The following is a 24,777-nucleotide window of genomic DNA, read 5'->3' on the forward strand; positions in this document are numbered from 1 at the left end:
CTTGCCATGCGGTGATAGCAGTTCGCAAGTGCCGGTCGGCTGACTCCTGACGATTTTTTCTGATAAAACTTCTGTCCGAAGATTTTCTTCTCCACTCAAAGCTAAGTACCCAGTTGGGAAAACTTTTTTCTTGCTCCACTCCGATGTCAGAAAAAGTTAATAATTGTATTTCATGTGGGAAGCAAATACCTCATAAGGAATGTCCTTCATGGATGCATCTGCAGTCATAACAAATGGGTTGTCCTGTCGTCAGGCAGCCCTTCGGTCGGCCGGATTCCAAAGTCTGGGTCCGGCTTCGGCTGATGTCGCACTTCACCCGACGTCATCTCTGCTGGTCTTCGGGTATAAAGGCATCAGCCGACGCCATTTTCCTCTGTCTTTCTTGCCGTGGCCAAGCAGAAGCTGTTCGCAAGTGCCGGTCGGACAGATCCAGAGATTACTACTACCGAATACTACTTCGAAGACTTCTAAAAAGCTAAGTACCCCGTTGGGGACTCTTTCTTGCCTCAGCCGATGTCAGAAAAAGTCAATAACTGTTTAACTTGTGGGAAACAAATACCTCATAAAGATTTCCACTCTTACTGTCTGCCTTGCTTAGGCCCAGACCACGACGTAGCAGCCTGTTCGGCCTGTGCTTCCTTCAACCGACGAACGCTTAGGCGTCGGTCGGAGTTTGCTGAACAGTTTTGGCTCAGATTTTGCGTACATTATGCCGTCGGATCCTCCGACTACCCAAATTGTTAAAAACGCAAAGAAAAGACCGACACTCGCGGTCCGGTTTCGGCTGAAACCACGGTTAAGCAAGCATGAGTGTCTCGGTTTCGCGAAACCGAAACCGTCAATCTTCAGCCGAATCCATGACTACTACTGAGGCTCCTGCTACCTTAGTTGAATCGGCCTCAGAAATTTTACCTACAACTGTGGTTCCTAGTGATTTATCAGACACCATCCCTTTGGATGTCTCTACACCAGCACGTGGTGCTGCTAGGCCTCCTGCAGCCATGTCTATTAAGGCCTTTTCCAGGGCTAAAGCAGCCAAATCTGTTATCAGTGCCTGTTAAGCCCCCCTCACACAGGCCCACTTCAAGTTCACAAATGCTTACTCTGGCAGAAGATTTAATATCCTTAATTAGGGGATCCCAATCTCACCCAGACAGGGCCTCTCAGCCCCCAGAAAAGAGACCTAGAGCAGAGCCCCCCGAGCCAGTGTCCTCTGATGATTCTGCGGATGACTCAGACATTACAGACCAGCCAGAGGCTCCTTTTTCTACTTATGAAGATTCCGATGCTGAAGAATCCATTCCAGCTGCCTCTCCACCAGAGGAATTTTCCTTTGGGGAAAATTCCAATGGCAGGGACAAGATTTCTCAGATTCAAGAAAAAGGCTTAGGACTTTTCTGCACTTACCACAACATAGGCCCTTAGCTATACCTCCTGTACTGCCTGTTGTGGACGATGCATTTAATGATGTTTGCACTGCTCCTGATTCTTTACCTCCAGCCCCTGCCAAACCAGATAGATTTTACAGGGTGCCAGACACTCATCACCACCTATACAAGGCCCCACTTGCAGATCCCGAAACTATATCCCAGGGGCCTAAGGCAGTAGCCTCGACCACAGCAAAACCCTATTCCTTCTGAAAGGGAATCCAGGTCCTTAGAGAGATGCGGGAAAAAGTTTACACCTCTGCTACTCTCTCAGCTAGAGCTTTAAACTGTCAGTTTCATATGATCCAATACCAAGAGTTTATGCTTGATCAGTTAACTAAAAACTGTCCTCTGATGAATCCTTAGATAAGAAATATGTATTAGAAATGGTGAATAACATCCAACAGGTTAGTAACCATTCCTTAAAATGTGGCTATGATGCACTGGAGGCTTCATTTAGATCAGCCATGACTGGCACAGTGATAAGAAGGCATGCATGGTTGAAAGAACAGGTCTTACCGGATCATGTTAAAGCAAAGCTGTTAGATGCTCCTATGGATAAGGCCAGTCTATTTGGTACACCTGCCCAGCAAGTAATGAAGAAAATGGAAGAAAAGGCAAAATCTGTACAAACAGTTAAAGATTTCTTACAGGTTCAGCCCCAAGGTTTAGCAGGAACTGGCCTGCCAAAAATTGGTCCTTTCCAGACTCCACAAAATCCCAAAGGGGCAGGAATAGACGCTCTAGAGGCAGAAATCAATCCAGAGGAGGTGCCTACAGAGGACGACAGTGGCAAGGCAATAACCGAGGCACAGACACAACCACTGCCACTGCAACAGGACAATCACAGTGACTTGGCTCTGACACCGCCTACCAGGGAGCAAATAGCAGCACCTTTAGGCGGAAAGTTAGCCTTATTTTCGAAAAATTGGCACTATATCACAAAAGACAAGTGGATTTTGCAAACCATAGACCAAGGCTACCGGTTCCACTTCCACACCTTACCAGTAAAAAGAGGAATGCCAAACCTACCTCCAAATCAAAGAATAGAAGCTCTACAGCAGATAGCGAAATTAACAAAGATGAGAGCTGTGGAAAGAGTGCCAATAACAGAACAGGGCAAAGGATTCTCCTCCAGACTCTTCCTAGTACCAAGAAAAGAGAAAAGTTGGAGACCTATTCTCGACCTGTCCATCTTAAACACATACATCATTGTCCCAAAATTCAAAATGCTGACCCTACAGCAACTTCTTCCCATGCTGGGCAAGGAGTGTTGGCTGGTAACTCTAGATCTCAAGGAGGCATACCTGCACGTCCCCATTCGACCAAATTGCAGAAGATACCTCAGATTTCTTGCAGGATCAGAACATTATCAATTCTCAGCATTGCCCTTTGGCTTATCTACTGCGCCCAGAGTATTCACAAAATGCCTGGCATCAGTAATCGCTCACTGCAGACTACAGGGAATCCAAATTTATCCATACCTGGACGACTGCCTGTTACAAGCGGACAACAAAAGCAAGCTGACAACAGATTTACAAAGGGTCATTTACTTGCTACAAGCCCTGGGATACACAGTCAATTTACAAAAGTCAAGGCTGATTCCATCCCAAACAAGAACATTCTTGGGCGCGGACTTGGACACAGTAAAACAAATGGCATTCCTAACTGCAGAAAAACAAAAAGAACTCCCTCTTTACTTCTTGGCATTAACAAAGCAGAACAAACTAACAGCAAGAAAAGTTCTGCAGGCCTTGGGCTTCATGGCATCATGCATAATCTTGGTCCCACATGCCAGACTGCATATGAGAAAGCTACAGTGGTACCTAAAGAATTTATGGTCTCAGCACAGGCACAGCTTAGAAACAGAAATCCCACTAATCCCATGCTTAAAACAGGAGTTCCTATGGTGGGCTCAAGCATGCCAGTCAAACCCAGGCTTACCCTTCCACAACTTTCGAGCAAGCCAAACCATCACAACGGACGCCTCAGACCTAGGATGGGGGGCGCACATGCTGGACAAATGCATACAAGGATTGTGGACTCAAGACCAGCTGCACCTGCACATAAACCAAAACGAAATGCTGGCAGTAAAACTGGCAATCCAAAATTCAGACCATTCCTCAAAGACGTCCATTTGACGATAAGGACAGACAACACCACAGTCATGTGGAACATCAACAAACAGGGAGGCAGTGATTCATACCCCTATGCAGAATGACTTTGGATCTTTGGAATCTGGCTCTCAGCTACAACATCCAGTTACAGGCAATATTTGTGCCGGGAAAAGAGAACACACTAGCAGACATGTTAAGCAGAACCACCTCGGATGCTCACGAATGGATGCTACACCCGACATCTTCAAGGCCATCACAAAGAAATGGGGAATGCCACAAATAGATCTATTCGCATCCCCACTCAATCACCAGCTCAAAAAATTCTGCACAAGGACATTCCACCCACTTGCATGGAAGGTGGACTCTCTATCCTTCAGCTGGAAAGGCCTGACAGCATATGCATTTCCACCTCTTCCCTTGATGCACAAGGTACTACTGAAAATCAAAGAGGAACGTCCAAGGATAATCCTGATAGCTCCGAATTGGCCAAGACAACACTGGTACCCATTGCTGAGGAGCATGTCTCGAGAGAATGTGGTCAATACCCCTGATGCCTTTGATGTTAACTCAGAACAACTACAACATCATGCATCCAAACCTAAAAACCTTACAACTGACTGCCTGGAACATCACATAGCAGCAACTAACCCAGACCTTTCCCAAAGGGTTAAAGACATTATCCTTGAAGCCCGCAGACCTTCAACAAGAAGGAACTATGCAGGAAAATGGAAAAGGTTTGTCATTTGGAGTACTGAAAGAGGAAAAGATGTGTCGAACATAGATATTGCAAACATTCTGGAGTACTTGGCAGAGCTTCTACATACAGGCCTGTCCTATTCCTCCATCAAGATACATGCATCAGCTATTTCAGCAGAATACAGCTTGATCCACCTGTCTTTTCGCATCCTCTACTCAGGCAGTTCCTCAGAGGGATCAAGAATGTAAAACCTCCTAGGAAACCACCATTACCAGCATGGGACTTGAACTTTGTGCTAGAAAAGTTGACACTCCCTCCGTTTGAACCAGCAGCAACAGCAGATCTGCAACACCTGTCATGGAAAACTGCTTTCCTACTGGCAATTACCTCAGCAAGGAGGGTTTTGGAACTACAGGCCTTAATGGCAGTGCAACCCTTCCTAATCTTCCATCAAGATAGGGTGTCCATGAGAACTAATCCTACATTTCTGCCTAAGGTGGTATCCAGAGTATCTTTAAACCAGGCAATCCACCTACCTACCTTCTTTCCCAATCCACAGAACAGGGGGGAAAGACTGCTGCATACCTTGGATGTACATAGGCAGTTACGCTACTACCTGGACAGAACCAAAAGTAACAGAAAAACTGACCAGCTTTTAGTAGCCTATGCAACAGGAAGGGAAGGAAAAGCAATTTCCAAACAGACAATCTCCAAATGGATAGGAAATTGCATAAGATTCTGTTACTCCTACCATGGAAAACCAATTCCACAGAACATAAGACCTCATTCTACAAGGGCTACAGCCACTACCACAGCTTTCTTACGAGGAGTGGCAACCAAGGACATTATTGAGGCGGCTACTTGGACCTCCGTGCATACATTTGCCAAGCATTATAATTTACCTCTATACTCTAGATCCCGAGCAGGGTTTGCCACTGCTGTACTGCAAGGGATCCTAACTACACCATAATTTTTCTTCCTCCACCCCTAGTTTGGCTATGGTATTCTACCCATTTGTTATGACTGCAGATGCATCCATGAAGGACATAGTACAGTTTTGTACCTACCATAAATGTAGATGTCCGAACTGGATAGCATCTGCAGTCAGGATTACCCACCCTCCTTCCCCTCTGTGGTACTCCTAGGGTATTTACCCTCCTAATAGCTAGCTGGGGGGGGGGGAGTCTCTTATGGTGTATTTGTTTGTGTATATGTACATACATGCTTATTTTTTGTTTGCCTTCTACCTTGTTTGGAAACATTGGCATTTATCCAAAATTTAGCCTTCCAAGAGGGCAACTGGCATCTGGGGCAAGAAACACTGAGGAAAATGGCGTCGGCTGATGCCTTTATACCCGAAGACCAGCAGAGATGACGTCGGGTGAAGTGCGACATCAGCCGAAGCCGGACCCAGACTTTGGAATCCGGACGACCGAAGGGCTGCCTGACGACAGGACAACCCATTTGTTATGACTGCAGATGCTATCCAGTTCGGACATCTACATTTATGGTAGGTACAAAACTGTACTTTTTCATTCTTACTGTATTCCTTGCTTAGGCCCTGACCACGACGTAGCTAGTTGTCGGTTTTGTGCTAGATTCAATCAATGTACAATTAAGCGAAGGTACGATTTTGCTTTTCATTAATTCGGTAGGCGCTTTAACTACAAAATGTCGTCAGATACTGTTCCGGCTACCGGAGTTCACAAATGTCACAAGGATAAAGACAGGCCTCCGAGGTCCAAATCTGATGACAGCGCACAAGCGGAGCCAGCTTCAGGTTCGGCCGTCGTCAGTGAGGCGCTTTTGCAGCCCCTGTCGTTGGCCATTTAAGAACCGATGGCCGAAACGGACTCTCATGAGGAGCCAACCAGGCCTTTAAATATTTCTATTGCAGGACCTTCGGACAATGCTCCTTCGGATGGGTCCGGAGCCGCTGTGCAGGTACCGGCTTCCGAAGGGGTTTTCAGGCTTACTCAGCTTCTAATAAAGGCAAAGCCAAAGACAAAGGCAAAGACTCCTTCTAAATCAAAGACTGCAACACAGGCCTCTTCTGAACCGGCTCCCAAGTCACAGAAACAGTTACTCAAGATGGCGGAGGATTTACTTACTATGATTAGGGGTACACATCCCCCTCCAGATAAAAGGCCAAGGCAGGATGTTTATTATGATTCCTCTGATCAGGCTTCTGTTTCTTCTTCTGACCAGGAATATTCTTTCCCTCCTTATGAGGATTCTGATGCTGAGGAATCCATTCCTTCAGCTTCTCTCCCCCGAGGATTTCTCTTTTGGGGAAACTTTGCATGAAATGAGGGAACTTTTCCACTGGGAAGGACAGGAGTATTCGGAATCTAAGAAAAGACTGAGGGATTTTCTTCTTCTTCCCCAACATAGACCCCTGGCTATTCCTCCTGTTTTGGATATTGTTGATGATGCCTTTTTGGAGGCTAACTTAACCCCTGACTCTTTTCCTCCTGCTGCTGTTAAGCCTGATAGATATTACAGGGTTCCTGATTTCCACCAGTTTTTATACAAGAACCCTTCTGTTGACCCTGAAACCATTTCTCAGGGTCCTAAGGGAGTTAAGGCTGCTTCTGCCAAAAATCCCATTCCTACTGAAAAGGATTCTCGATCCTTAGAAAGATGGGGCAAAAAAGTGTACACTTCTGCTACTTTGTCCATTAGGGCTTTAAACTGTCAGTTTCATATGCTGAAATACCAGCAATTTCTCTTGTCTGTTTTAAAACAAAAGCTTACTTCCATTTCTGCCTGTGCAGATGATAAGGAATTACATGACTTACTGCATGCCACTGAACAAGTTGGGAAGCATGGTTTACACTGGATTTGATGCCTTGGAGGCTTCTTGTAGGGCTGCTGCCTCCGGCACAGTCATTAGAAGGCATGCATGGCTAAAGGAACAAAATTTGCCTGAACAAGTAAAGGCTAAATTATTGGATGCTCCTGTTCAGCATAATGTTTTGTTTGGATCAAAAGCTGAAGAGGTGATTAAAAAGATGGAGGATAAGGTGAAATCCATGCAAACAGTTAAAGATTTCTTACAAGTACAGCCACCTAGATTCAGCAGGAATTGGCCTTCAAAAAATTGGTCCTTTCCCACTTCAGACAGGCCTCAGAGGGGTAGATATAGACGCTCCAGAGGAAGGCCTCAAACACAAGCTTCTTATAGACCAAGACAGTGGACTGCTTCCACCCATAGGGGAGGGAGAGGACAGGTCACAAACTCAAAGGAAACAAACTCAATGACTCTATCTGTTGGGCTACAGGAACTTCTTGCCTGGAAGCCCCTCTCGGAGGAAAACTTTCTCTTTTTTATCAAAATTGGATTCAACCCAAGACAAGTGGGTTTTGGATGTGGTTTTAAGAGGTTACAAATTCCATTTTCATACCTTGCCAAGGCCAGGTGGATGGCCAGACCTTCCAAAACATCAGTGGATGGAGGCCTTAAACCAGGTGGAAGCTCTTTTGGCTATGAATGCCATAGAACTGGTTCCACTTTCAGAGATGGGACAAGGTTTTTACTCGAGGCTCTTTCTAGTCCCCAGGAAGCAAAACTCATGGAGACCCATTCTGGATCTGTCTATCTTGAACACCTTTCTAGAGATTCCAAAATTCAAGATGCTTACTCTACAGCAGCTACTTTCAATGCTGTCCAAAGATGCATGGATGGTAACTTTGGATTTAAAGGAGGCATATTTACACATTCCCATCAGGCAGGATTGCAGAAAATACCTCGGGTTCAAGGCCGGATCGAGGCATTTTCAATTCTCTGCGCTGCCCTTTGGATTGTCTACTGCACCCATGGTCTTCACCAAATGCCTGGCTCCAGTAGTAGCTTACTGCAGACTCAAGGGAATTAAAATTTACCCTTATCTGGACGATTGTCTAATTCAGGCAGACAGCAAGGATGTCTTACTTCAGCATCTAGAATTTGTACAGAACCTCCTCAAGTTCCTGGGATTCTCTGTAAACATAAAAAAGTCAAATTTGACACCATCACAACAGATAACTTTTCTGGATGCTCTTCTAAACACCACAACCCAGATGGCATTTCTGACATCCGAAAAACAATTACAGCTGGCTTCAACTTTCAAAACCTTGGCAACTTTAACTCAACTATCTGCAAGGAAATTCCTGCGGCTTTGAGTTACATGGCCTCCTGCATCCTTCTCGTACCATATGCAAGACTACACATGAGGAAAATACAGTGGTACCTAAAAAGTGTATGGTCTCAGCATTGCCACAGTTTAGAAATACTGATCTCCGTCCTTCCTTGCCTTCAAAAGGAATTTCTTTGGTGGTCCAGGGCATGTGCTCTAAACAAAGGGAAACCCTTCCGTCTGCCTCCTGCCACTCAGTTTCTAACCACAGATGCCTCGGATTATGCTTGGGGAGCCCATTTTCAGGACAACTGTCTGGAGGGCCTTTGGACAAAGGATCAGAAGCACCTGCATATCAATTTAAAGGAAATGTTAGCTGTTCAGAAAGCTCTATTGGCCTTCAGGAATCTTTTACAACCAGGACAACTACTAATACGGACAGACAACACCACAGTTATGTGGTACATAAACAAGCAAGGGGGATCTCATTCCTACCCCCTTTGCAGACTAGCCATGGATCTATGGAACACAGCTCTAGCTTGCAATCTGGATCTTCAAGCTCAGTTTCTACCAGGGAAACAAAACTTCCTGGCAGACAGTCTGAGCAGAAACCTTTCGGATCCACACGAGTGGATGCTGGACACCAAAATATTCAGGATGATAACAGCAGTCTGGGGATGTCCTCACATAGACCTCTTTGCATCCCATCTCAATCATCAACTACAGAATTTTTGCACCAGGACTTTCCACAGAGAAGCTTGAAAAGTGGATGCCCTGTCATTCAGTTGGAGGAACCTCTTGGGATATGCCTTTCTGCCTCTTCCTCTTCTTCCACGGGTCTTATTGAAGATAAAACAGGACAAGCCCAAGATGATAATCTTGCTGGCTCCAAATTGGCCTCTGCAGTTTTGGTATCCAACTCTAAAAAACCTATGTCTGGAGCCCCATTGGGTTTTACCTCAGTCTCCGAACCTTCTGTCCCAACATCAGGGTCAGGTTCTACACTCTCATGTCAGAACTCTCAGCCTGGCGGCCTGGTTAATTCAGGGCCTTTGATTTCTTCTTTCCTACCCAAGCAAGTCATGGATGTTATTTTAGAAGCCAGACGTCCTAGCACTAGAAAATCTTATGCAGGAAAATGGAAAAGATTTTGTTCCTGGATGCAGGCTCAGGATTCTGATCCTCTTCTTCCTAACATTACCTTAATTTTACTTTACTTGACAGATCTCTTGCATAAGCGTCTCTCTTTCTCTTCCATTAAGATACATGCTTCTGCTATTTCTGCTCATTATAATACAGACCCTCCCATCTTTTCCCACCAGCTCATGAGACAGTTTCTCAGAGGTGCTAAGAACTTAAGACCTCCTAGATCTCCTCCCATTCCTGCTTGGGATCTCAACTATGTTTTGGAAAAACTAACCTTGCCTCCTTTTGAGCCTGCTGCCTCTTCTGACATCACGTTTTTGTCTTGGAAGACAGCTATCTTGTTAGCCCTAACCTCTGCCAGGAGAGTTTCAGAGTTACAAGCTCTTATGGCTGTGGAACCTTATATTATTTTTCATCAAGACAGGGTATCTTTGAGGACTAATCCTACCTTCATGCCTAAGGTGGTTTCCAAAGTGGCTTTAAATCAAACTATCCACTTGCCAACCTTTTTCCCCACTCCTCAAAATAAAGGGGAAAGGATCTTACATTCCTTGGATGTACACAGACAATTACGTTTTTACCTGGACAGAATCAAGGCCATCAGAAAATCAGAACAATTGTTTGTTTCTTATGCTTCAAGTTCCCAAGGTAAAGCCATTTCAAAACAGACCATTTCTAAATGGATTGCTCATGGAATCAGATTTTGTTATTCACACCATGGAAAGCAAATCCCAGGGAGTATACAGACTCATTCCACCAGAGCTGCTGCCACTTCTGCAGCCTTCCTCAGGGGAGTTCCTACCAAAGTGCCCTTCATAAAGATAGTGTGTCATTATTAAAACCAGCCATAACTTAACTGTAGCATAACTATGGCTGAACGTGATGCACTTATGGATTGGTAAGAAATCCGTCTGTACTACTTGTGACTTGGGTTTGAATAGCAGTCCTAAGAGCCAAAATTGAAAGGCTCATAGAGCTGACTTTCAGCATGTAGGAACCTCTTGTTGCAAAACAGGACACTCATCAGTGATGTCCTTCAAGGATGCATCTGCAGTCATTACAAATGGGTTGTCCTGTCGTCTGGCAGCCCTTCGGTCGGCCTGATTCCAAAGTCTGGGTCTGGCCTCGGCTGGTGTCGCACTTCACCCGACGTCATAGCTGCAGTTATTCGGGTATAAAGGCATCAGCCGACGCCATTTTCCTCAGTCTTTCTTGCCGCGTGGCGCCCGAAGCAGAAGCTGTTCGCAAGTGCCGGTCGGTCAGATCCAGAGATTACTACTACCAAATACTACTTCGAAGACTTCTAAAACCTAAGTAGCCCGTTGGGGACTCTTTCTTGCCTCAGCCGATGTCAGAGAAAGTGAATAACTGTTTATCTTGTGGGAAACAAATACCTCATAAAGATTTCCACTCCTACTGTATACATTGTTTAGGCCCAGACCACGACGTAGCAGCTTGTCTATCCTGCGCTTTTAACCGACGGACGCTTAGGCGTCGGTCGGAGTTTGCTGAACAAATTTTCGGCTCTGATTTTGCCTACATTATGCCGTCGGATCCTCCGACAACGCAAATTTCAAAAGCGAAAAAAGGACCGACACTCGCGGTCCGCGGTCTCGGCAAACCGCGATTAAGCAAACCACGAGTGTCTCGGTTTCGGCGAAACCGAGCAAGCAGTTCTTTCTCCAGCGAAACCATGCCTTCTACCGAGACCATCTCTAACCTGGTAGAATCAGCCTCCGAAATCCATTCTTCTGTTGCGGTTTCTCAGGAATTATCAGACACAATTCCCTGGATATTTCAACCCCTGCACGTGGAGCTGCTAGGCCTCCTGCAGCCATGTCTATTAAGGCCTTTGCCAGGGCTAAAGCAGCCAAAGCTTCAAAAACTGTGCCTGCCAAACTACCCTCACACAGGCCCAGCACTAGATCTCATATGCTTTCTTTGGCTGAGGATTTAATTTCTTTAATTCGTGGATCCCAGCCTCATCCAGACAGGTCCTCTCCCACCTCCAGAAAAGAGACCTAGAGCAGAGCCCCTGAACCAGTATCCACTGATGGTTCCTCTGATGAATCAGAACATACAGACCTTCCTGAGGCTTCTTATTCTCCTTACGAAGACTCTGATGCGGAAGAGTCCATTCCTTCAGCCTCTCCACCTGAGGAATTTTCCTTTGGGGAAACCTTGCATGCTATGAGGGAACAATTTCAGTGGCAGGGCCAAGATTTCTCAGACTCCAGAAAAGGCTTAGAACCTTTCTACATTTGCCACAACATAGGCCTTTAGCTATACCTCCAGTTCTTTCTGTTGTAGATGATGCATTTAATGATGCTTGCACTGCTCCTGATTCATTACCTCCGGCTCCTGCTAAGCCCGATAGGTTCTACAGGGTCCCGGACACTCATCACCATTTATACAAGGCTCCTTTTGCAGATCCAGAGACTAACGCCCAGGGCCCTAAAGCTGTAGCTGCTACTTCTACTAAAAACCCCCTCCCCTCTGAAAGGGAATCCAGGTCCTTAGAGAGATGGGGTAAAAAAAGTTTACACTTCTGCTACCTTGTCAGCTAGGGTTTTGAACTGCCAATTTCATATGATTCAATATCAAGAGTTTATGCTTGACCAGTTAACTAAAAAGCTTTCCTCTGAAGAATCTTTAGATAACAAATATGTTCAGGAAATGGTACATAACATACAGCAGGTTAGTAACCATTCTTTAAAATGTGGCTATGATGCACTGGAGGCTTCCTTTAGATCAGCCATGACTGGCACAGTTATCAGGAGACATGCATGGTTGAAAGAACAGGCATTACCAGACCATGTCAAATCAAAGCTTTTGGATGCACCCATGGACAAGGTCAATTTATTTGGTTCCCCTGCTCAGCAGGTACTAAAAAAGATGGAAGAGAAGGCGAAATCTGTACAAGCGGTGAAAGATTTCTTACAGGTTCAACCTCCAAGGTTTAGCAGGAACTGGCCCTCCAAGAATTGGTCCTTTCCGGACTCCTCAAAGGCTCAGAGAGGCAGGAATAGGCATTCAAGAGGCAGAAACCAATCCAGGGGTGCCTACAGGGGCCGCCAATGGCAAGGTAACAACCAGCGAGGCACGGACGCAGCCACCACCACTACAACACCTCAATCACAGTGACTTGACAGTGGCACCGCCTACCAGGGAACAACTAGAAGCACCCTTAGGCGGAAAATTAACCTTATTTTCAAAAACCTGGCATTGCATCACAAGGGAAAAATGGATTTTGCAAACTATAGACCAAGGTTACAGGTTCCATTTCCATACTCTACCAGGGAAGAGAGGAATGCCAAACCTACCACCTACTCAAAGGACAGAAGCTCTAAAACAAATATCTCAGCTTTTAAGAATGAGAGCTGTGGAAAAGGTACCATCTATGGAGCAAGGAAAGGGATTTTACTCCAGACTCTTCCTGGTACCAAGAAAAGAAAACAAATGGAGACCCATTCTAGACCTGTCCGCTTTAAACACATTCCTTATTGTTCCAAAATTCAAAATGCTGACCCTACAGCAGCTTCTTCCCATGCTGGGCAAGGAGTCTTGGCTGGTAACTCTAGATCTCAAGGAGGCATACCTGCATGTCCCCATAAGACCAATTTGCAGAAGATACCTCAGATTTCTTGCAGGATCAGAGCATTATCAATTTTCAGCATTGCCCTTTGGCTTATCTACTGTGCCCAGAGTGTTCACGAAATGCCTGGCATCAGTAATTGCTCATTGCAGACTTCAGGGAATCCAAATTTATCCCTACCTGGACGACTGCCTGATACAAGCGGACAACAAAAGCAAGCTAGCAGAAGACTTACAAAGAGTCATTTATCTGCTGCAAGCCTTGGGATATACAGTCAATATAAAAAAGTCAAGGCTGATTCCATCCCAAAGAATAACCTTTCTGGGTGCAGAGCTGGACACATCAAAACAAATGGCATTCCTAACTGCAGAAAAGAAAGAGCAACTACCTCTCTACTTCTTGGCATTAACAAAGCAGAACCACCTAACTGCAAGAAAAGTACTGCAAGCTCTAGGCTTCATGGCATCCTGCATAATTCTGGTCCCTCATGCCAGACTGCATATGAGAAAGCTACAGTGGTACCTAAGGAATTTGTGGTCCCAACACAAGCACAGCCTAGAAACCAAAATCCCAATAATCCCATGCCTGAAACAAGAGTTCCTATGGTGGGCTCGGCCTGTCAATCAAACAGGATTGCCCTTCTGCAACAGCCAACCAAGCCAAACCATCACGACAGATGCCTCAGACCTCGGTTGGGGCACACATGCTGGGCAAGTGCATACAAGGCTTATGGACTCAAGACCAGCTGCCTACACATAAATCTAAAGGAAATGCTGGCAGTAAAATTGGCAATCCAGTCATTCAGACCATTTCTCCAAGAAGGTCAGTTGATGATAAGGACAGACAACACCACAGTTATGTGGTACATCAACAAACAGGGAGGCACCCATTCATATCCTCTATGCCGGCTGGCACTGGACCTATGGGATGTGGCCCTGAGCTACAACATTCAGTTACAAGCAATTTTTGTACTGGGAAAAGAAAACATTCTAGCAGACATATTAAGCAGAACAACCACAGATGCCCACGAATGGATGCTTCATCCGGACATCTTCAAAGCCATCACAAGGGAATGGGGATTACCACAAATAGACTTGTTTGCATCCCCATTCAATCACCAGCTAAAGAAATTCTGCACAAGGACGTACCACCCACTTGCTTGGAAGGTGGACTCCCTATCTTTCAGTTGGAAGAACCTGACAGCATACGCATTTCCACCACTTCCTTTGATGCACAAGGTGCTTCTGAAGATCAAAGAGGACCGTCCAAGGATCATCCTGATAGCTCCAGACTGGCCAAGACAACATTGGTACCCATTGCTGAGGAGCATGTCTCGGGAACAAATATGGACAATACGCCTAATCCCATTACTGTTAACACAGAACAACTACAACATCCTGCATCCAAACCTGAAAACTCTGCAGCTAACTGCCTGGAACATTACATAACAGAAAATAATCCAAATTTATCCCAAAGGGTTAAAGACATAATCCTGGAGGCTCGCAGACCTTCAACAAGAAAGAATTATGCAGCAAAATGGAAAATATATCTCATTTGGAGTACTGCAAAGGGAGAAGATGTGACTCTGGTAAACATGGCCAACATCCTAGAGTACTTGGCAGAGCTCTTCCACACAGGCCTGTCCTATTCTTCCATCAAGATACATGCATCAGCTATTTCAGCACAATACAGCTTGGATCCTCCTGTCTTCTCTCATCCCCTGCTCAGACAGTTTCTGAGAGGAATTAAAATGTAAAACCTCCCAGGAAACCACCATTGCCAGCATGGGACTTGAACTTTGTGCTAGAAAAATTGACACTTCCTCCTTTCGAGCCAGCAGCAACAGCAGAATTACAATACTTATCCTGGAAGACTGCTTTCCTGCTGGCAATAACTTCAGCAAGAAGGGTCTCTGAACTACAGGCATTAATGGCAGTGCAACCCTTCCTGATCTTCCATCAAGATAGAGTGTCTATGAGAACAAATCCTACATTTATGCCTAAGGTGGTATCCAGAGTGTCATTAAATCAGGCTATCCACCTACCTACATTCTTCCCAAACCCACAGAACAGGGGAGAAAGACTTTTGCATACCTTGGATGTACACAGACAGTTACGCTACTACCTGGACAGGACCAAGTCCAATAGAAAAACTGACCAGCTTCTGGTAGCATATGCCACAGGAAAGGAAGGAAAACCAATTTCAAAACAGACAATCTCCAAATGGATAGGAAATTGCATTAGATTTTGTTACTCCTACCATGCAAAGAAAACCCCAGAGAACATCAGGCCTCACTCCACAAGGGCTACAGCCACTACCACAGCTTTCTTACGAGGAGTGGCTACCAAGGACATTATAGAGGCTGCTACTTGGACCTCCGTGCATACATTTGCCAAGCATTACAATTTACCTTTATACTCTAGATCCCGAGCAGGTTTTGCCACTGCTGTTTTGCAAGGGATCCTAGCTACACCATAATCTCTACTCTTTCCTCCTGCCTTGTTTAGCTATGGTATTCTACCCATTTGTAATGACTGCAGATGCATCCTTGAAGGACATAGTACAGTTTTGTACCTACCATAAATGTAGATGTCCGATAGGAATGCATCTGCAGTCAGGATTACCCACCCACCTTCCCCTCTGAGGTACTCCTAGGGTATTTGCCAGCCTTCAGCTAGCTTGGGGGGGATCTATTATGGTGTATTTGTTTGTATATATGTACATACATGCTTATTTTTTGTGTTTGCTCTCTACTATTTGGAATCATTGGCATTTATCCAAATTTAGCCTTCCAAGAGGGCACCTGGCATCTGGGGCAAGAAACACTGAGGAAAATGGCGTCGGCTGATGCCTTTATACCCGAATAACTGCAGCTATGACGTCGGGTGAAGTGCGACACCAGCCGAGGCCAGACCCAGACTTTGGAATCCGGCCGACCGAAGGGCTGCCTGACGACAGGACAACCCATTTGTAATGACTGCAGATGCATTCCTATCGGACATCTGCATTTATGGTAGGTACAAAACTGTACTTTGCTGATCATACGCAGCAATTAGGAAAAAAGCACCAGACCTGTAAGCAGACATCAGTAGTCCGAGTGTTTAGGGAGCACTTACCAGGCACTCTGTGCATTGTGCACTTGGTGATTGTAGGAGAAAAACACAGAAACATACCTGCATAAGATATATGATAATAGCGATTCCCCCTCCATTTCCTCTGGCCTTTGACATCCCTACTGTAACAACCTGATTCCTGCAGCAAGTTTTTTTTTCTTTCTACTCCATCCTGAATATGGTGGCAAACAGAAACATTTTGAGATATGAGGAGTAAATGGGAAGATTAGAGTGACTTTAAGACATGATACCACAATACATACAGAAGATGATTGACTTTAAAAATTGACTTAGTTTTTGGTGTTATTCTAGGAGGGTACAATATTTCTGGGCATGGGAGGACATAATTAGCAAACCATGTAGTTTTGTCAAGGATAATCTGCACCTGTCCCCTCTAGGCTTTCAGATATAGGCTAAAACATCATCCTCCCCCATAGAGCCTTTTTTAAGTAAAGTCACACTGACAAACCTTCCAACATAGCAAAATCTACCCAAGGAAATCTAGGTTTTACTGCTCAGTGCCAGGAGTCTAAACAACGAACTCTACTCCCCCCATGCTCTCATTACTTTGGAGAATGCAGACATCTGTCCAGTTACCAAGACATGGTTTTAAAACTGCAGAGAATACCCCATCAGTGCACGGCTTCAGTACCTTCCATACATTTACACCAGTAACTGCACACACTGGGACTAAAGGTGGAGGCCCCTCGATCTACATCAATAACAAGCTTCCCTGAAGGCTGGCTAAACAGGCTGAGGCACTAGAGTTTCTCCATGTACAGATTATAGTAGACAAAGGCCCAAACCATACCCTAGCAAGTTACAGGTCACCCTCTATGTCCCATTAAACTCATAGCTCATACTTAGGTCTATTGGAGACATTCACCATTTAACCAAATTGCATACTCATGGGTGAATTTAATTATCCCTCTATAAACTGGGAATCCTACATGACTACAAATATGCAGGTATCCAGGCACAGAAATACTTAGACTTTGTAAACACAAACACTCTGGACCAGTTAATGCGTATGTCAACTAGAGGTACAAATGTATTGGACCTGGTACTCACAAATATGGGAGAATGCTGCCCCCCCCCCCCCCCAGTGTTATGTCCTTTCTAGTAAGATCAGACCACAGAGCAGTCTGTTTCCAAACAAGAATAAATTCTATAACCCCAGCAAACCCTGTAACAGTTAGAAAATACTCCAAGGCAAACTGTCAAAATTTCAAGCCCCTCCAAACCTAGATAACATAGAAACCTGTGCGGAATTATACACAGAAGCTCTGTACAACCATGTCATTGATTGCATAGAGAATACTGTGCCAACCAGAAGCAAGCCCAAGGCAAACCCAGAAAAAACAAACCACCCTGGTGGCATCCAAAATTAAACAGGTTGTATAACATAAGAAAACAAATGTTGTAGCTAAAATTAGAAAGTGTAACACCAAAAAAAATTTTTAAAAACTCTCTCATCAAACTGACTAGAAAACCAACAGGACTAATTAAGTCCAACAAAGCAAATTTTGAGGTAAAGGGAGCATGCCAGGCCAAAAACAACCCTTAGGCCTTCTTTAGCTGGATTTGGCAGTTTTTTCAAACTAGTCTCTGAAGAAGCTGCAGCTTGGTCTACAGTGAAAACGCTTCCATTTATTGTTAAATAAATTTTGCGTTCAGACTTTGGCTATTGCATGAAGTTCGTTTTCATTGGTGCTGGAAGGTGTGTATTATCTTTACGAAGATTTCAGCAAGAGGACTTAGTGTCTTACTATAAGGAAACTATTGGATTACTGTTCACGGACTTGCTCTCTGGAGGAACTTGCCTTTTTGTGTTTCTTCTTTAGCTGTGTCCGAAGCCTCAGTGACAGCAAACAACAGTGTGCTGAACTCTTAGTAAATGGAGCATGTTCATGGAACCAGGACATATAGCAAATCTCCTGACTGACAAATTCAGTAACAATTTACCACCTTCTTATTTCTAGCCTCCCCCCCAGGAAATATCTAACATAGCCCCTCCAACTATCAGTAGAGAGCAGGTCTTGGATGTGTTCTATAAGGCCAAGAATACAGCCTTGATGGGCCCCAGTAATTTCTCAGCATGCCTCCTAAATAGTCTGGAATATGACCTGTAAGGGCCACTTGAGTAACTATTCAACTGCAGTCTCTGCTTGGGCTTTGTGCCACATGAGTGGAAGACTACAACAGTCATCCCTCGGCACAAGGACAGACCATCAACAGATCCCTGGAGACCCATTAGTCTGAGTAGTCTCATATGCAAAGCCATGGAAAGAATTATCATGGAAATGATTAACAACAACATAGAAAACTTCCAGATACTGGACCCAGCCCAGTTTGGTTTCATCAAAGGCAGGTCATACCTACTGAACCTGGTGTATTTCTTTGAGAAAGTCACCAAGGCAATGGATGAGGGCAAAACCGTGCATACAGCCTACGCATTTGATAAAATCCCCAACTCGGGCATTGTAAACAAATTTGTGCATTAGGCATAAATCCATATAAAACTTTCTGGTAGCCATCTGGCTCACAGACAGGACCCAGAAAGTTAAGATTAGAGAGACCATCTCCACAAAAAGTCAGTCACCAGTGGATTCCCCCAGGGCTCTGTGCTGGGTCCACACCTTTTTGGCATCTGTTTTTTTGGAATGAAGGCCATTGTCACATGCCTCTGACTTACCACATTTGCAGATGATTACAAGCAGGGAGCAATCGTAGAAACCTGTCAGTATACTAACATCTTAAAGGAAGGTCTAACACAGACAAAAAGGTTCATAGGATGATACTAGGCTGTTGGCCCAGAGACCCTTATAAGCCTAGTTAAGAATTCTGCCCATGTTCCCACAAAGTCAGCAGCTGTGTTGACTTATTCTAAAGCCGTGACTTAAAACTCAATGCCAAGAAATGCATAATACCTTTGGGAAGTTGGCCACACAGGGGACACCACCTCATTAATAAAACATCCCTAAAAGTAGACATAGTAGTCGGAGATTTGTGGACTTTTGTAGATAGTAACCTGGCTTTTGACCAACATATGTCTAAGGTAGTAAGGAGATCTTTCTATGTCACTTAGCATATATAAGTAAGGTCATGACATCTTACTTCCAAAGAAATAATCTTGTCACTGTACTCAGCCCTCATCAAACCCATAATTGAGTATAATGCCCCATTTGGTGTGTACCTGACCTGTCACATGCAACAACCGGAATTTTCGCAGAAGTTCCTCATAAAAAGAATATAGGTGCAAACACAGTGTCATATACAGACTGCCTCAATGCCCTGTCTCTGTACTCTGTTTCTTACAGACTGCTAAGAGGCGATTTATGTCTGGCATACAGGGGTATCCTTGGATCCCCAGTCTGATGGACCTTTGCATATCCACAAAACAAAGAGCACCAGAACTACTATATCTAAGGATTTAAACTTTGCTTGTGACTTAACTAGGACATGTTGTAGGGACAGGTGTATGTATCTTGGAGAATCCCCATTCTTTACACTTCCCATCCATGTGAAGCATAGCCCTTCCTTAACTTGTTCAAGAGAACCCTGGACCAGTGGATGGGAAATCAGAAATTCACCAGTCTCTGATAAGGCATAGTTTAACAGTTACTTCTAACATAACACCCCATAAAATAACCTCTAAGTCACAATAACTCATGGGGTACATTTGGTTTGCATGTCTTTGCTTATAAAGCCACAGTGTTCGTTAGCCTGGTGTAAAACTATGAACCTGTGAAATCACTAGAACTTGGAGGATAAAATCGGATGCAGAAAAAGACAGCTGGAGATAAAATCCTTATCCACTCCTTCCATTGTTTTATAATGAAGAAGGGCTGTACATTTCCTGGATATATTGTTTCTTGAAGATCTGTCTATCACTTCCTTTTTCAGGATATGTGCAATTTCAGTTCTACCTGGACAAAACCAAGTCATGTCATAGACTCACTATGTTTCTCTTGCTGTGATCAGAAAGCATGACAGATGTGGTCAAGAAGTATTATACACAAGCAGCGCCAGTGTCTGTGATTTCTTAACTGTAGAAAATATTTACATATCTGCAGTGTGATCGTTAGCTCTTACTTTCACCAGGTACTGCAAAATGTCCAGAAACTGAGTATCCTTTAGGAGATCACTCTTTCAAGGGGTGCTGTCTTTTGTGTTTTGCACTAGGGTTCCTAAAACAGTAAATTGAAGTTCAGAATTGGACAGTGTGCATCACTAGTCTCATCTATTTATTGTGACATGTGACATGTATGTCGTAAGCCCCATATTTAAGTTCTGTGTAATAGTTATAGGAGACTAGGTCTTCAGCAATGGCTCAGACAGAAGTAATCACTCATCTGACCCTGAGTTTAGAGGAGACAGTGGTTTAATCCGATTTCTTTAATATCCCTGGTCAATAAGAAGCTTTTGAGTGTTGAACGAAGACTATAAAACAAAAATTATTCACCTTGATGTACTAATTGTAGGATACAGTTGTGTGGGAGGAAGGTTGTCCTATGAAGAAGACTTTTAATGAAATAAAAAAAAAACAGACATTGCAGTTTGGTATTGTAGATGACAAATGTGTGAAGGTTTGCATATTCTGCATTAGCCTCATTCTGAAGAGATACTGTGACAGTAAATACCTAGGGTAACATTTAATTTTACTTTCTAGAACATTTAAAAACTGAATAAGGACATTTAAGGAGACATTACTGAACCAACAGTATATTTCTAAATCATCAGAAATATCCTTTGTGTTTCAGTTGGTGTGGGCTGTTGACAAGCTTTGGTCTGTGGTCTTGATTTTTTATTACTGTAATCTCCCCTTAAATATTACATAGTGTATATTTAACTCCTAACTAGAAAGGGCTCCAAAGTTACCCTTGAAAAGAGGCATCTGCACTCTTTTTTTTCTTTACCCAGTAAAAAATGAATTAAAAATAGTTGACTGTAATGATTACTGTTTAATGCTCTGCTGTACTATAAAAGGATCAGCGTGCTGCATTTCATGGAGCGTGGATTTTTGTATTTCTGTAAGATGTTTTAAGAGTTTACTTCAGTTTAAAAGTCACTATGACTCTTTTATAATAGTCTTTTTGACGAGGTTGGAGTGGAGTGGTATTCGTAATTACCTTTTTTAGGTCCCAGGTCTGTGATTGTACCATTGTGTGTTACATGTTTAGATTATGATATATAATGAAAGCTTTACCTAAAAGCGTGTCTTCTTTCTTCAGGCACAAAGAATTGAAATTCTGAAATCTGTGATACTTAATAAGACGAATGTAGCTGAAGAGGCACTCCAGGCACTTGATCTTCATTCTGTAGCCAAGGAGACAGACGGTTTTGTGGCTCGCGATTTTACTGTGCTTGTGGAGCGAGCCATGCATGCTTGGGTGCTTAATAACAAGAGCTTCTTAGAACAAGGTATGGTATCTGTTTTTAGAGTAACACAAATACAGCAAATCTTAGTAGACACAAGTATATGTGCAATGAACCCTTACTAAAGTAGAGGCTGAATTCTCTTTTTTTTTTGCAGTGTAGAATATGCAAGGCTGTGCAGTGAATGGGATATATACTGGAGTTCAGACGTTATGTGAAATCAATTAAATTCTTACATATTGTTCAACATATTCTGTGGTATTTCTGTAGCATATTTCGTAATCGTTAAGCTGTCTTTAAAGCCAAGTTAGGTGCCCCCCCACCCTTAAAAATTGGCTCCCCAGTGACTTACATCCATGCTGGGTCTACCAACTAATCTCTTGCCCCCCCCCCCCACTTACTCTGGTATTTATGGAGCTGGTTGTGGATCCTAAGAGTGCCCCAGGGGCACAGCTGTCTTTGCATCTGTCCGGGATTTTTCTTGTATGCCCTACGCACTGCAATATTCACGTTTATGTGGTGCAAAATCATTTAGACCATTCAGAAAATTGTAATTCTGCATACCGCCAAAATCAGTCATTGCTGTTTGTCCAAAGAAAACCTTACTGAAAGCTTCTTTTTAACTTACAAAGAACTTTTATTTATATTTCAACTTGTCATCTATACGAACAGTGCAATCTGCATGCATGGTACACATTTATGTTCTCCTTTTTAATTATAAAATGTTAGCTTTTTCATATCTTCACCTGTTACACTAACACTCTACAAGTTATACAGCTGCCTGCAACCCAATACTGGAGGCTCACAAATATTTCAAACTTTGCAGAATATATTTATTTTTATTACTCCCAGTTACACTTCACCAGTGCTTTACTCACAAGTAACTGTTGACAATTTATACATCTCTTTTCTGTTCTTTTCTATAGACATTTAGCCTACTCCCCATACTATGTACACTAGATAAGAAATGTTAACACAAATACCCATTCCTGTATCCGTAGATGTCATTGATATTGCCTTAAACTTCAAAAAAACACCCGTTAACTGTATACATAAACTTAACTCTTGTTCCCTATCCTTAACCTGAACCTAACTTCCTCTTTTGTTATATTTGAACTATGGCTGCGTTGATCTTCGCCTTTCATCTGTTAACCTTCCAACCTCTCCTCCTCTTCTTTTCTCTTTTCTACTTTAGCCAACCTTCTTCTCTATTTCTTATCATACCCTTCCCTCCCTGACATTTTACCTCCTCCCTCTCTTCATCTGCTAGTCATTCCATCATCTCACCCTTTACGTCTGCTAAAAATCACTTTTTCCCTGTTGTCATGAAACTTCCTTATACCTCTCTGCTCACCTCTGTGAGTTCATTAACATAGCCTAACAATAAACAGTTTTATCCCCTTAATCCCCACCTCTGGTAACATTTGCCTTTGTAACTGTCCCTTATATCCTTTTAATTCCTTACAGTTCCAAAGTGTATGTAGCCATGTATCCCTTTCTTCTTAGCATCTTCAGTAAGTCCCCAGATTTCATGGGAAAATTTTTGCTAGCTTTGCTGGGGTGTGAAAGTATTAGTGGAGACAGTTCCATGCAAAGATTTTAAACATACAGGCTTTGGAAACATATATCGTGACTTTTAAAATATATATCCATTCTTCTGCTACAGTCTTGTGCTGCATCACCCTTTCCCAGCTTCTTCTCATTTCCCCTGCCTTCCTTTTCTCATGTTCCTAACCATCTTTTTACTACCTTTAACATTCCTCTTGTCATTGCACTCTCTGATCCCCTCATGTTAATTTCATTCACTATTTCCTGGACTTCCTGTCACTGCAAAACCTTTTGTAACATTCTTCGGGTTACTGTTACATGAACGAACTTTGAAAAGTTCAAATGTCATACGGTTGACACCATATGATCGAAGTTTGAAAAGTTCGAAGGTTAAATGTAACGGCGCCATATGGTGCAGAATGGGAGAATTTCCCTTTTCTGCACTGAAGTGCAATCTCGGAGTTGGTATGTTTAAGCAGGGGGTGTGGGGGGTGCAGGTGGGCTTGCCCCCATGCTTGGAGCGTTAAGGTAAGTTTTATTTATTTATTTTTTCATGTTTTATTAAATATTCAAAGTTTCAAACCTCGATCATATGTTGTCGAACATATGGGGAATTTGAAACTTCGAATATATACTATAGACTCCCATTCTTCACCATCTTACTTTTAACCCATTGTGCTCCCACTCTGACCTATCATCCAATTGAAATTCACTCTTCACCTTTTAATACTTTTTTATTCTCCTTCCTGTTAAGACCTGTTGTCAGAATTTCACTTCATCTTCCCTTCTCCTGTACCTCCAAGTAACTACTTTTTCTTTCTCCTTATTTCCATCTATAGATATTAATGGGTCTTTCCATTTTCTCAATTTTGACATTTGCAAATGTGTTTTAAGCACTTTTCTACATTTCCCTCGTGCATTACAGTCCCAGATCTGATTTGGTATTTTCAGTAATATCAGTAATATATCCACCAAATCCCTTCCTTATCCCCTCCTTCATCCTGTCACTTCATAATTATATTCTTCCATTTTGTGGTGGACTCCTTAACTATAATTTTTAATATGTTCCCTATCATACATGCTTCTAGTTATTACCTCCCATTCAACTCTCTGTCTTCTGCAATTCCATACACACTTATTATTATTTATCAAAAAGTGAATTACATTTTAAGTACAAGTTGATTATATTTGGAGAAGGATTCCTTTTCCATTTTGGGTTTGGACATTTCCTTTTTTATCCCCTGTGTCAAAATACTGGCTTAGCTGCCCAGTGACCCGCATCCATGCTGGGTCTACCAAGTAATTTCCAACCCCACCAACTTACTCTGGTATTTCTGGGGCTGGTCATGGATCCTAAGAGAGTAGTGAGGGCACAGCCATCTTTGCTTCTGTCAAAGGTTTTTCTTGTATGCCCTACTTTTACTCCGTCCTCTCTCACAGTGATCTGGTTATGCCTGGAGAGCAGGCGTGTAATGGGGACTTGCGGTGTATTGCCCTGCCTCTGTAGCAGCTCAACCAGATCCATGTTCCACCTCCTGTTTGGACCATGCCTTCTCCTAGTGACATCCCCAGTCTCCACCAGAGACCGTCAAAAGAGATGCCTAGGTAGCCGCCTTCCCCTTGGGATAGGCATACCC

General features: G+C 43.4%; 1 protein-coding gene across 1 annotated transcript in view; it reads left to right on the top strand.

Annotated features, from left to right (window-relative positions):
• The window catches only part of PEX1 (peroxisomal biogenesis factor 1), a 1,694,243-nt gene that overhangs the window by 872,832 nt on the left and 796,634 nt on the right, over positions 1-24,777 (top strand). Inside the window, exon 14 of the mRNA XM_044067676.1 lies at positions 21,448-21,637. Coding sequence (XP_043923611.1) covers positions 21,448-21,637 — 190 coding nt within the window. The remainder of the gene's footprint in view (positions 1-21,447; positions 21,638-24,777) is intronic.

This window comes from Protopterus annectens, chromosome 3.part1 (assembly GCF_019279795.1).
Source record: "Protopterus annectens isolate FY-2018-M chromosome 3.part1, PAN1.0, whole genome shotgun sequence".
NCBI classification, from domain to species: Eukaryota; Metazoa; Chordata; order Ceratodontiformes; family Protopteridae; genus Protopterus; species Protopterus annectens.